A 14,588-nucleotide genomic window follows, 5' to 3' on the forward strand; every position below is an offset into this window, starting at 1 on the left:
AGGCTTAAAAACTAAATCAGGGAGAAGGTGGTGTCAGCAACAGCTGTCCCCAGGCACTGACTCCATTTTTATCTCCACTTCTCGGCCTTCATTTATATTTCACCACCTCCAAGTCCCCACCCCCTGATGCAGGAGTCATCAACAAAGCCCACGTACACTGTTGTGTGTAGGATTTACAGAGGTTAGCCTCTCAGACACTCATAAAAATGAGAGTCATAATGCTCTTGTAGATCTGACAGCTCCTAAATCCTGTTATGACCCTGTCTTTATCTCTTTTGGCACTCCTTTTTCATTTCCTCCTCCTCTCCTCCATTTCTGTAATGTATTAAAATATATTTAATAGACTTTCACCCATGGGATTTAACAGATTTAACAGAATGACAGTTGAGCAAAAGTTGCTTTTGTCAATGTCAGAGAGAGAGAGAGAAGTCGGTAAAGAGAATAAAAGTTGAAGTAGACAAATGCTGGAATGGCCCTATCATCTTTTGGTATTTAAGTTTTAATTTCAAAGTTCTGCTTGTTTATTGGCCTTATTATATTGTTTTGTGTCTTATTCTAATCTGTATACTTGCAGTATTCTACGAATGAAAGCAGCATTAGTCAATTTAAGGCCACAAATGATCAAAACGAGCTGAATACACAGCTATCATTGGGCAGTTTACAAAGATGTTATGGCTAACTCGTTAGCACACAGTTATCAACATGCACATCAAGTATAGACGATATTGAATTGATTTTATTTCAGTTATATTTAGCTCTGTTTGGGTTTCCAGCATCTTCTGCAAAAAAAATCTGGCTCTTTAGCTGCTGAATTCCCAAATTTCTTCAAGCATTCTGACTCTTGACTTTTTAATCCTAATGTTGTCTGCTGTTTGCTGCTGGCAGGGAGCTTAAAATGGGTTTATCTTTTTTTTTGCTGTAAATGTTTGGCTGTGGGCATTTATAAGAGATGCTAAGATTGAACTACACAGTAAACATGCAACCTAAATGGATGGATGTATATTCCCTTGTTATTTTATTTTCCTGTGGAATTATGCTCAATGCAGATACAAAAAATCTTTCCTTCCACATGCCATCACACTGTACAATAACAAATAATAGTCTGGTTCATTACATACTGTCGCTATGCACTTTGTTTTTTATGCACACTGTTCATTGCACCTTATTTGTTTCATAGCACCAACATTTTTATACTGTATATTCATATTTATTCTGCACTGGAATTGTATTCTACTCCTAAATACATACTCCTTCTTTATACACTTTATTTTTTATTGTATTTGTATTGTATTTTTATATTTTATTGCTTGAAGTATGCCTAGGTTGTTCTTTTTATTTAATTGTGTTGTCATTGTCTCTGTGTGTAATGCTGCTGCTACACTGTAATTTCCCAGCTTGGGATAAATAAAGTATATCTATCTATCTATCCATCTATCCATCTATCCATCCATCCATCCATCCATCCATCCATCCATCCATCCATCCATCTATCTATCTATCTATCTATCTAAAATAATTGTTATTTTTACTTTCCTCTCCTTTCATTTGCTCTCTGTATTTACTGCGTCCCTCAGTGAGCGTGTTCAGGCCTTACGTTACCTCCAGTTGACGAGGCAGTTGGTGTCGTGCTCAGCTGATGGAGGCATGGCAGTGTGGAACATGGACGCACAGAGAGAAGAGGTTAGTAGAACTATAACACCGTCACACTTTGGTAAATACAACCTGTGGGCTTTACTGTTTGCTGCACTCTTCCAGTGTATATACTTTTTCAAATTTTAGTGTTTGTAGTTTTTTTCAAGTTCTAGTTTTTCTGATTGATGTTCATGTTAAAGTGTCAACATTAAATTTGAATTCACAGTAAGACATCATCTTAATATACATTTCTTTTCTTTTTTTTTTTCTTCTTTTTTTACACAACAAAGAACAGGAACAGTTGGGGAGGGGGGTACCTATATCACACAGCATCATCATTTTCTCCTAACATCATCATTTGCAGCAGTCGTTGTTAGTTAAACGTTAGTTAAACGACAGTTTTACATAAAGTCAGAACTTATAGGCTTAAAGAGAACAGTTATTTATCGTGCTATCAGTTATTGGAATAATTGCCCACTGAATATGCGTGAACTGAATAGTAAAGTATCTTTTAATTATTACTTGAGAATGCACTATTTAAATTTGTGAGTAGTGAATTAACATATTTACTGTATGAAAGTGAGAATTAATGTAATAGATATGAATGTAATAACTTATTCGGAGTGATTTCTGATGATGTATATAATAATGTCTACAATGTTTAATAGTGATTTTAAGTGATAAGTTTAAGTGATTTTTGTTTTGTCTTGTGGACCCCAGGAAGACTAGCTCCTCCCACTTTTGGTGACTTTTTAACAATAAACAATAAACAATAGGCTTGACATATTCTGTCCATTTTGACCAAGTTTTGTAAAATAAGTCCATTTGCAATTTTAGTTGAAAAGTCACTTTTTCCATTTTGTAGATTTCTTGTATAATGTTGATCCAGTGCTCATTTCTTGGTTGCTCAGGCTGGAGCCATCTTCTGGTAATGGCCTTTTCGCTTGCTGCTAAAAGAATATCTTAATATACATTTCTAATGCAGGACTATACATTAAGTACTTTTAAAACGTCATTTCGCAGATGCTTTTAACCAAAGCAACGTACAAATGACTTAAACAAGGTCCAAAATATCAGCAAGTGCTACCCTAGGTATTAACAGTCCAAAAGAGGAAAAGAAAGACAGCAAGTGAAAATGCACAACATTATGTTATCATCAGAAATCAAAGCGAGCTGTAACCTTTTTTAATTTTTGTGTTTCATCCCTATTTTTGTCTCAGTTCCGGTATGAGTGCTCCTTGCATGTAAAGATGATTTTTTGCAGTTTATTAAGTCTACTGCACATGTGTTTTTGTATGTTTAATTGTAATCTTGAACTGCTCGTGTGTGTGCAGGCGCCGCAGTGGTTAGACAGCGACTCTTGTCAGAAGTGTGAGCAGCCTTTCTTCTGGAACATCAAGCAGATGTGGGACACTAAGACCCTGGGGCTGAGACAGGTAGGCAGGTCTAACCAGTGTCTTCAGCAGCTGTGCTCCACTCATCCGTCAGTCATGCTCATAACTGGTGTGTTTCCTTTTGTGCAGCACCACTGCAGGAAGTGCGGCAAGGCTGTGTGTGGGAAATGTAGTTCTAAACGCACCACATTCCCAATCATGGGCTTCGAGTTCCCGGTGCGAGTGTGTGATGCCTGCTTTGAAAGCATCAAAGATGAAGAGTGAGTTAAAGGCGTCTCTAAAAGTTGAAATATTTGATCACATTTCAGTGGGAAACTGATTAAATACTGTGCTTGTGTGTTGTTTTGTGTTGTGCAGTCGGACACCATTGGCCACGTTCCACGAGGGGAAACACAACATTGCCCACATGGACATGGACCCATCCAGAGGCCTGATGGTCACATGTGGAAGCGACCGCATTGTTAAGGTCAACAACAGTTCTTTGGTCTTTGATAACACCTAAATCATGCACACATTCAGGCTGTGTCGCACACAGAACTTATCAAATCACTATCATTTTTCCAGGCTTCTGTTATCTCAGATCTCAGGTAGTCCTACATTTTTAAACAATTATCTAAACTTAATTCTTAAAAGATAAAATATGTTGATTTCTGGGTCATGTATGGTATTAATCAAATCAAATCGCATCAAAACTACTTTATTTATCCCGAGGGTAAATTCAGTTAGTCTGGTAGAATCTCTGTTAGAATGAGACAGCCTGATGGCTGTAGGAGAGAAGGATCTTTTGTATCTCTCCGTCCTGCAGACAGAGAGAGAGGAGCCGTCCACTGCTGTTTTTTTGGTCCATAAAGGTTTTGTGTAGCGGATGATCAGGGTATTTCAGGATGGACTAGAACATGTTGACAGGTCATCTCTCCACCACCTCCTCCAGTGTGTCCAACCTGGCTCCAACCACAGAACCAGCTCTTTAGACCAGTCTGTCCAACCGCCTTCATCTCTGAGTCTGATGCTGCCTCCCCAGCATATAATTAATATATATATATATATATATATATATATAATTCATTAATAGTTAATTAGTAGTTTTAGTTCCACTCATAACATTTTTAACACCATATTAAGTATGTTAATGATTTTGAAATGATTCATATACCTTTAAGAAATTGGTTGACAACATTTAAAGATTAAATATGTATAGCACTTTGTAAATGGTTAATAGTTGGTCTATAAACCATCTATAAACATCACTTAGTTGGTTATTGTAAAGTGTTACCATTATTTTTTGTAGTTCAACTTTCTGTTTATTTCCATTTTGCAATTTGACGTAAACTATCAGTAAAAAACATCTCTCATATATCTCTCTTCAAGCAGCAGAAACGGTTCCTGAGTGCTCTCTGAAATGATGCAGATGCTGTAACGCAGCTTTGCACCAGGCCTCTGTCCTGATTATTGGCTGTTTGTCTCCCCAGATCTGGGATGTGACGCAGGTGGTTGGCTGTAGCTTAGCAACAGGCTTCTCCTCACGCTGACTAGCCGAGCCCACCACACGGTCCCCCCACTGCTCCGCCCCCTCCTCCAATGTCATGGAAACCCCTGGACACCGTATATCTACCCATCACCCCCAGGATGTTCAGCTGCAACCAGACCTGCTCTCGCTGAATGTGTGAGTGGCTGAGTGTGTGTGTGTTTTGTATGTGTGTGTCGATAGTGTCGCTCTCTACATTCCTTCTGCTTCTCAAAATGTATCTTTAATTTCATCTCTGTCGGTCCCACAGGAAATTTTCAAGTTTTTGCTCTGATCCAAAACAGAACGAACCCTTAAGCACAATGGTGTGTGTGTGTGTGTGTGTGTGTATGTATGTATGCGTGTACATGTGTGCATGCATTGTAATGATTTCTTCTATGGGAGGAATGGTATTGATAGTAGTGTTTACATCCTATTAATATTTCCAATGCTTCTTTCTGCAATGGTCATTTTTTCTTACCTTGCACTGTAAAGTTAGGTTTCACTAAATCCTGTACAAACATACACTAGCTTGCTTATTACTGTGGCCCACTAACTGCATATTACTCAGTCACTGTAACATGTAAAAAAAACAACAAAAACTGATCTGTATATATACCCCTGCATCATGTGTATAGTAGATAGTTGCTTGAAATGACTCTCACTGATCAAAGTGATCAGCTTTTTCTGTCTTTCTTTCCTCTCTTTTTCAGTTTTATTTCTTTCACTAGTTGGCCTTAAATCACTCTCAGGAGGTTTTACATCAGTAGGTTGTCACTGGGCGGGGTTCCTCATGTCAGTTGTCACCATTATTAATGTGTAATCACTCAAGCGTGCCAAGAAAATCAATAGGACAGCTTCTTTCTTGATATATGAAGGAATTCTCTTGATGCACTCAAAGATGCTGCTGTAGAAATTTGATGGACTTGTCAGATGTTTGCGTGACATCACTGATGCAGCCGAGTCTTAATACATTTTACAACCCACTCTGGAATGAACCACGCCCACTTATGTGCCTAGAATGTGCTGCGATTGGCTAGGAGAGGGTTCCCACGGTCATGGAAGACTTGGAAAAGGCATGGAAAATTTTACTTTCCAGGCCTCGAAAAGTAATTGAATTAGTCAAATCCTTGAAGTTTTGGAAAAGTAATGGAATTTTGTTGTGTATAATGAAATAAATTGCGACAGTAATAGAAATTAAAATGGCAAATTAATTTTCTGTAGCTGATGGCTCTGCAAAGGTGTTCATGAGGCTGCTTTCTTAAATAACTTCCACAAAGAGTATTTAATATTATTAATGTTCTTATACATACAGTATGCCCAATGTATTACATTGTCAACCAGTTCCAGAAATAATAATAAACTGAGGAATTAAAAGATTAAATTAAAATAAATTAGATAGCTAAATAAACATCAGTAGTCTATGTTTAGTGTCAGTCAACTGCTGACAGTTTCAATAAAGAATACATTTTTTAAGAATTAATACCTAACATTAGGGCTGCAACTGACGATTATTTTCATTATCGGTTAATCTGACGATTATTTGAACGATTAATCGATCGTCCTCAAATCTCTTGTTTTGTCCACAAACCAAAGAGATATTCAGTTTATTGTCATAAAGGAACAAAGAAACCAGAAATATTCACATTGAAGAAGCTGAAATCAGAGAATTTGGACTTATTGTCTTTAAAAAACTGCTCAAACCAATTATTCCATTATCAAAATAGTTGACGATTGATTTAATAATCGATTATTGTTCGATTCATCGAATAATTGTTGCAGCTCCACCTAACACCATTTCTCAATCAGCCCAAGCAACATTCTCTGCATGATATATTTTCATATCTGTATGAATGAACTTCAGCAGTTTGTCTTCACCATGTCTACATCAAGGTTATTATAGTTAACGAAACTACCAAAACTAGAACTGAAAAAACATTTTCGTTAACTGAAATAAAATAAAAAAACGAGAGTTTTTAAAAAAAGGATAACTAACTGAAACTGTATTTTGTGGTTACAAAACTAACTAAAACCAACTAAAATTATAGTGAAAATGTCCTTCATTTTCATCTTTGTCAACTTTTTTCATACATAAACATTTTTGGTTGATATGAAATCTATTTCATCTATCTGGTTTTATGACTTAATAAACTTATTGGGGCTGAGATGGATCAGACAAAGGAAATAAAGGAAACATTTATTGTGACCTTATTGAATCTGGCACCCAACAAACACCCCAATTACAAAAAACTAACACTAAAACTAATAAAAACTAAACTAAAACTAAGCATTTTCCAAAAAAGAATCACTAATTAAAACTAGTAATTTCACTCTAAAAACTAACTGAATTTGAAAACAAAAATTGACGAAATAACGAAAACTAATGAAAAATCCAAAACTATTTTAACCTCGGTCTACATGTCTAAATGCTGCCATGTGATTGGCTCATTAGATATTTGCATTAACGGGCTGTTGAACAGGTGTACTTAATAAAGTGGCAGGTTAGTGTATATCTGTTGGGTAATGAAAAATAGACAACAAGTTTAGAAAAGCCTAATGAGGCAACAATTACAAGCAACGGGGAATAAAGGTTGCACCAAAACCAAGAGAAAAAGAATAAAAGTCGAGTGTTTTGTCATGTAGAAGTGGGCGTGGAGTAATCTAAAGTGGGTTGAAAAACTAAAAACATGCAGTCACAGTAACATGCACTGACAGCAGCAGCATCAAACAGCCATCCTGAGCTGTCAAATTACAATTCTCCATTTGATGAATGTGACCTGGCATCATTTCTGTTTAATGGGTTTGAGTCACCAACTTTATTTTGGTAAATCAAGTTTAAAAAACAGCACAGCATCATCACCTCCTAGATATTTATCTTTTAACCCTTTGATGCACAACATATGGACAACACTAAAGTATAACATGGGTCAAAAGTGACCCATTTATCCAAATTTGTATTAAAATTAAATTACTTAATACTATAATAATAGTAATTTGTTTCAAATAGTAACTTTCCACACTCATATATTTAATATATTTAATGTGTTTATGTATCATTTTGTCACACATACAGTGTATCTTGAAGGTATTAACAGAGCTTCACTTTTTCCACATTTTTTTATGTTTCAGCCTGATTCCAAAATTGATTAAATTCATTTTTCCTTAAAATTATACACACAATACCCCCATAATGACATTTTTGACCCATGTTGTGCATTAGAAGCGTACTGATACAAAAAGGGTTTTTATTCAAAAAGTAAGAAATGAAAAACAAAAAATTAGGATGTATGATGATGAAAAACAAATTGATTGAGGAAAACCTGGAATACTGAATGATGAAATTAATTTATTGCGAAGATATAGAAAATGAAAACTCAGTCGGGTCACTTTAGACCAGGGGTCTCAAACTCAAATTACCTGGGGTTCGCTGGAGGCAGTATCAAAATGACCAAAAAAAGACCAAATTACAGAAAAAGACAAAATGACTGAAAAAACACTACATTACGTTAAAAAAATTACGTTAAAAAGACACAAAATGACCCAAAAAAATACACAAAGTGACCAAAAAGACACAAAATGATAGAAAAAAACTAAATTACTTAAAAAAAGACACACAATTACCAAAAAAGACACAAAATTATTAAAAAAGACAAAATTACCCCATAAAAGTAATAAAAGGGACCTTCCACACACAACATGGTAAAGTGCCATTCATATAAAACTCACATTAAACTTTCATATCAAGGTGGGGGCCACAAAATATCGTGACGAGGGCCGCAATTGGCCCGCGGGCCGCGAGTTTGAGACCCCTGCTTTAGACCCATGTTGTGCATCAAAGGGTTAAAAAAACCCCAAATGTTTAGGTAGGTATTACGTGGCACCTAAGGTATGAACCTGAGATAAAAATGCCTCATAAGAATGACTTTTCCTTGTTGATTTATAAAAAATCGAAATATATTTGTGCACAAAATTGGATTTCCTCCCATCAGAAAGGCACTTAGGTACTGCACAGGTACTCTAAACTCCATGTAGCACTAAATGCTGGCGTGTTGGACTGTCCCCAGCTGAAAGGAGGCGGGTCAGATCAGGGCTGCCTGTGTTCCTTCAAAAGCCTTAAAGAGAGAAGGACACACTCACAAAGCCTTTTAGTGGTTAATCAATGCTTACGACTGTTCACTCATGCCCTCACTTTGTTCGTTTGCGTCTCATTTCATCTTGTTTTTTTGTTTTATTCTCTCCCACGTTTGTGAATCAAGGCTGTCTCTTCACGCTCTCACCACTGCACTGAATTGCACAACTCGTGGTCTTTTGTCTTTGAATTGAATCCGGCCATTTTTGTAAGTTCAGATCTGGGAGGTTAACAGCTGGTTTCCATGTAGCGTCCTTGTAAATAACAGCTCATAATGTTAGACTAACGCTTGCCTTACTGTAAGTGGGAAAAATTAGCATTATAATGTTGGAATTCCTGATTTCAAAAAAATAGTCACATTCCAGGTTTTTGATCATGTAGTGTATATTTATATTTGTAGTAAAGTATTTATCTGTTATCATTGTTAGTGGTTGTTTACTTTTCTTTCTGCCCATCTCGTAGAACTGGATCATGTTAGTTAGACACTCTTTAATGAAGCACACGCAGACTCAGTCATGCTGAGACGGACTGGTATCGTTTCCCATCATCAAGACCTTCATTTGTGATGCGTACACGTCACACAATGACACTTGGGGTTAGACTGAAAGCCGATGATTGATTCCTTCATCAGTAGCCAATATTTCTGCACAAATGTTTGTAATTCTTCATAAAATCAAAAAATTTAAAGAAGTGAGGACCGGCCGAAAAATTTTTCTTCCGGGGCCGGGTCGCGGGGGCAGCAGGCTAAGTTGGGCATTCCAGACGTCCCTCTCCCCAGCCACAACGTCCAGCTCCTCCTGGGGGAGAAAAAAATGTTTAAAATATATTCTTAAAGCTCCATTAATTGACTGATACAGATTAGAGCCCAACTGACATGTGGTTTTGAGACTGATGCCGAAACTGATTTTAGAGCTGGATAATTCACCAATAACAGATATGGCGGCTTGTTTTCATATTGTGGCTCCTAATAAGTAATCCACTGTTCTTTTTTGTTTATTCATTAATAAAAATTATAAAAAAATAAATAACAGATATGGCGGCTGAAAAAAGTAATGAAAATAGTCTCTTTTTTTTTTATGTGGATTGTACACCGATTTTCCACCATTCTGCCAATGTACCCAGAGAGCTACTTTCTCAAACTTTATTAAATAGTATTTAACATTGTTACAATTATACAAACAATGTATGACATTATCAGCCAATTGTATAAATGATAACTGAAAAAAAGGAATAAAATAAATGGCTATAAACATAATTAATGCTCAGTCTCAGTCAATGCTGACTGCTGAAAATGATCATAATTGCAATGGTAGTATCAGTAAAAATAATTGCAATTAGACACCCTGCCCCCAAATTGTTCTGCCCAAATGAGTATTATTATTATTATTATTGATAATAATAATAATAATATTTTCAAAAGTGGACACAGGGTAAAGACAGATAATAAATCAAGTGAGAAGTAGGTTAACTATGGATAGAATATAATATCATTAATAATATAATTACTTGTTTGATAATTCTACAAGTGGCCCCAATTACACTACAGTCGTTTGATTATGTGGCAGCTTTTTGTTCATGTTTTTAAGACTTTTACTGTAGCTGAACCTAGAATAGACATCACTTAGCTCATACTAGCTTCTATACAATTTGACTTCTTGTTTGCAGAAAAGAAAAATTGAATGAATGCAGACTTACAGCACTTTAAAACTGACTTTATTTATTTTGACCCGGAGGCTACGTCCACTAGTTCTATCCAGTCTATGGATAGAATATAATAATATTAATAATATAATTACTTGTTTGGTAATACTACAAGTGGACCCAATTACACTACAGTCGTTTGATTATGTGGCAGCTTTTTGTTCATGTTTTTAAGACTTTTACTGTAGCTGAACCTAGAATAGACATAAATTAGCTCAGAAAAAACTGACTTTATTTATTTTGACCCGGAGGCTACGTCCACTAGTTTTCTACAGGAAAAATGTGTACTCTGAAGATTTGACACATTGGTGAATAAGAGCAGAAGATGTAAAATTGCCTTTGATTTGGCATTGTATGATAATGAAGCGGACTTCTTGTGGTGGGATATTATTGACTCAAGCGTTTGTAATAGTATTTGCAATCGAAATAAATGTGCATTGGTTAAAGTAGCTCTCTGGGTACACTGGCAGAATGGTGGAAAATCGGTGTACAATCCACATAAAAAAAAAAAAAAAAAGACTATTAAAAAAATACTGTTTTCATTACTTTTTTCAGCCGCCATATCTGTTATTTATTTTATTATATTTTTTATTAATGAATAAACAAAAAAGAACAGTGGATTACTTATTAGGAGCCACAATATGAAAACAATTTTCGGTAACACTTTACAATAACCATCTAAGTGATGTTTATAGATTGTTTATAAACCAATTATTAACCATTTACATGCATATTTAATCGTTAAATGTTTTAAACCAATGTCTTCAAGGTATATGAATGATTTCAAAATCATTAACATACTTAATATGGTGTTAAAAATGTTAAAATGAGTGCAAAACTATTAATAAACTTATAATTATAACGTCATTGTTTGTTAATGGCAAAGTAACTATCAGTAGCTATCTGTTTACCATTATAAATGGCCTATATACGGTTTATAAATTATGATTAAACGTTAATAAACTATCTGTTTACAATTTATAAATGATGGTTATTGTAAAGTGTTACCCAATTTTCAGTCCGGCAGCAATATTGGCAAACTGATCTCAGTCCAACCCGAAGTGTCACATAAAGTCACAGATGGAGATGTGGGATCTATCTACAGGGTTATTGACGATGCTGCCGTACAATCAGGAGTCAAAGCTCTCCTTTCCTTTTCCAGCCAACTGGACAAGCTTCTTCCAGTCATTACTTTTTATCACGTCCTTGTAACAGATTGCCTTTGGTGATAAAAGGCTTTGTGGCTCTGGAGGCTTAACTCTGCAGCAGATGGACGAGATGGTAAAGGTATGATGGATGGCAGGATTAGCCGTTTACAGAAACAGCTAATGAAATAGATGTTGAGAGCTGCCGGCCAGTCGCAGGAAGGAAGGAACAGATTTTCTCATGTTGTAAATGGTTTTCTTTCACCAGATGGAGCAGTTCTAGGACTCATTTTGTTTGTGCCATCTTCAGTTGAGCAACCACTAGAATGGATGGCCTTCATGTTGATGAGAGGCCACATCAACACATGACTCATTTTCACACCGCCGTGGCCCATAATCTCAAACTCTGTAAATTAATTTGTTTTTTTCTCTTCAGATGCTTGTAAAAAAAAACACAAAAAAAACACTCGCTGTTGTTAATGTATCTCTCAAAATAATTGTATTTTTTAAATACTTTTGTTGACAATACAGTACTGACTTAAGTATCTCTGGGTCCTCAAAGCAGGAAACAGAGAGGAAAGAATTGATGCTTAATAAAGATATTCTGATATGTTTATTTGACTTTGTCTTTTTCTTGTTTTTGTTAAAATCAGTGATAACTAAGTACATTTACTCAAGTACTGTAATTAAGTACAATTTTTTTTTCCAGCTTCTCTTTATTGGGGGTTTTTCCTTTTATTCCCATACAAAAATAAAGAAGATGCATGTTAATTTGTGCTTCAAATCAACACGAAAGAACAGAATGATAGTAGAAAAATAAAAGCAATAAAATTTAAAAAAACAACAACAAACAAAAACCCAGGTGGAGTCAAATCAAATACCAAAACAATAATAATAAGGTTTGCAAATAAAAGATGGAAATTTAAATAGTAATAATACAACTTGGAGGGTCTTAAGTACAATTTTAACCCTCTCATGCATGAATTATGATAAACTCAAACAGGATTTTTTCAAGTATTTTTATACCATATATCATTAGGGATGTAAAACAAGGTTTGAAAAAACTCTCTCAAAATAATTGTATTTTTTAAATACTTTTGTTGACAATACAGTACTGACTTAAGTATCTCTGGGTCCTCAAAGCAGGACACAGAGAGGAAAGAATTGATGCTTAATAAAGATATTCTGATATGTTTATTTGACTTTGTCTTTTTCTTGTTTTTGTTCAAATCAGTGATGACTAAGTACATTTACTCAAGTACTGTAATTAAGTACAATTTTTTTTTCCAGCTTCTCTTTATTGGGGGTTTTTCCTTTTATTCCCATACAAAAATGAAGAAGATGCATGTTAATTTATGCTTCAAATCAACACGAAAGAACAGAATGATAGTAGAAAAATAAAAGCAATAAAATAAAAAAACAACAACAACAAACAAACAAAAACCCAGGTGGAGTCAAATCAAATACCAAAACAGTAATAATAAGGTTTACAAATAAAAGAAGGAGATTTAAATAGTAATAATACAACTTGGAAGGTCTTAAGTACAATTTTAATGTACCTGTACTTTATTTGAGTATTACATTTATGTAACTTTATACTTGTATTTTGCTACATTCTAGAGGCAAATATTACTCCTTTACTTCTTTTTTCTTACAATTATTATACATTTTTATCAAATAAACCACATTCAGTGCTTAACAAATGTATGATACCACCTGTCATTAAAAAATAACAAAAAAGGGGAACTCTTTCAAAAGCTTGTTTAAAACTAAAATGTTATTTATTTGGCAAATAACAAACTGAATCCACCTTTTTATAGCCAGATGTGAGCCAGAAATTAATCAAGCATAACATTCAACAACTAAAACTAATTTTTCTGCTCAGGAATGCAACTAAATAACTATAATTTGACATCTCAACCAAGAAATAATAATGTACTTTACTATTTTTACAGGGTTTTTTTTGTAAAACAGTAAATTTTAAAAAATCATGGATAACAATAATAATATTTTAGCATTAAAAATATCATTTCGGTTAAAGAGCTTCTACAAACTGCTGTATTAACCATTACAGAAACATAAAAATTATTTTAGTAATTATTAATGCTGTTAATTCAGGACGGCTGTGGCACAAACTGTTGGTCTAATTAACTTGTTAAGCTCTGTATTTAAAGAATATTAAGTAGTTCAAATGATCCCACCCTCTACAACATTAAAATGCTGCTTACATAAATGCATCAATAATAATAAAATAGAAAATAAAACCCTCTGAGTGTGGCCACAGAACTTTTATTTTTCATTCTTTAAGTCCATTTTGATGCTGACACTTTTGTATAGGGCTGCAACTAACGATTATTTTCATTATCGATTAATCTGTCGATTATTTAAGCGATTAATCGATTAGTTGTTTGGTCAATAAAATGTTGAAAAATATCAATCAGTGTTTCCCAAACCACAAGATGATCCTCAAATCTCTTGTTTTGTCCACAAACCAAATAGATATTCAGTTTATTGTCATAAAAGAACAAAGAAACCAGAAATATTCACATTGAAGAAGCTGAAATCAGAGAATTAGGACTTATTGTCTTTAAAAATGATGATTCAGTTATCAAAATAGTTGACGATTAACTTAATAATCGATTATTGTTCGATTAATCGATTCATTGTTGCGGCTCTACTTTTGTACTTTACTTATGTTTTAAATGCAGGACTTTTTACTGGTAGTGGAGGAATTTCACCTTTACTGAAGTAAGGGATCTAGATACTTCATCCGTCACTGGCCGTAAATGAATCAAAATGTTACTCAGCAGTAGCCTGGCTAACACCAGACTAATCTCAAATGAGATGTAGTCTGGGAACCAACCATGCATTTCTCCGTAGAGGAGGCGTGGTTTACGATCCTCCGGAGCTGTTTATTGGGCGCTTAGAATGTCTATCAAAGCGTCTGTAGGTAGCTCTTAGCCAATCAGATCAGTTATACCAGATGACGTAGTAGAGCTACAGAAATTGATATTTGTTGTGTGTGTGTCTGTGAGAGAGTGTTGCTTGCTGCTTTGCTTCTCCAGTTCTCGCTTTCTGCGGCG

General features: G+C 34.9%; 1 protein-coding gene across 3 annotated transcripts in view; it reads left to right on the forward strand.

Moving 5' to 3' along the window:
• Positions 1-12,121, forward strand: part of wdfy1 (WD repeat and FYVE domain containing 1) — a 31,382-nt gene extending 19,261 nt beyond the window's left edge. For all 3 annotated transcript variants that reach the window (XM_059330964.1, XM_059330965.1, XM_059330966.1), the window contains exons 8-13: positions 1,575-1,680; positions 2,967-3,068; positions 3,156-3,286; positions 3,384-3,492; positions 4,496-4,689; positions 11,774-12,121. In XM_059330964.1, the coding sequence (XP_059186947.1) occupies positions 1,575-1,680; positions 2,967-3,068; positions 3,156-3,286; positions 3,384-3,492; positions 4,496-4,555 (508 nt within the window). In that variant the 3' untranslated portion in view covers positions 4,556-4,689; positions 11,774-12,121. The remainder of the gene's footprint in view (positions 1-1,574; positions 1,681-2,966; positions 3,069-3,155; positions 3,287-3,383; positions 3,493-4,495; positions 4,690-11,773) is intronic.
• Positions 12,122-14,588: the final 2,467 nt, after the last annotated feature.

This window comes from Centropristis striata, chromosome 4 (genome assembly GCF_030273125.1).
Source record: "Centropristis striata isolate RG_2023a ecotype Rhode Island chromosome 4, C.striata_1.0, whole genome shotgun sequence".
NCBI lineage: Eukaryota > Metazoa > Chordata > Actinopteri > Perciformes > Serranidae > Centropristis > Centropristis striata.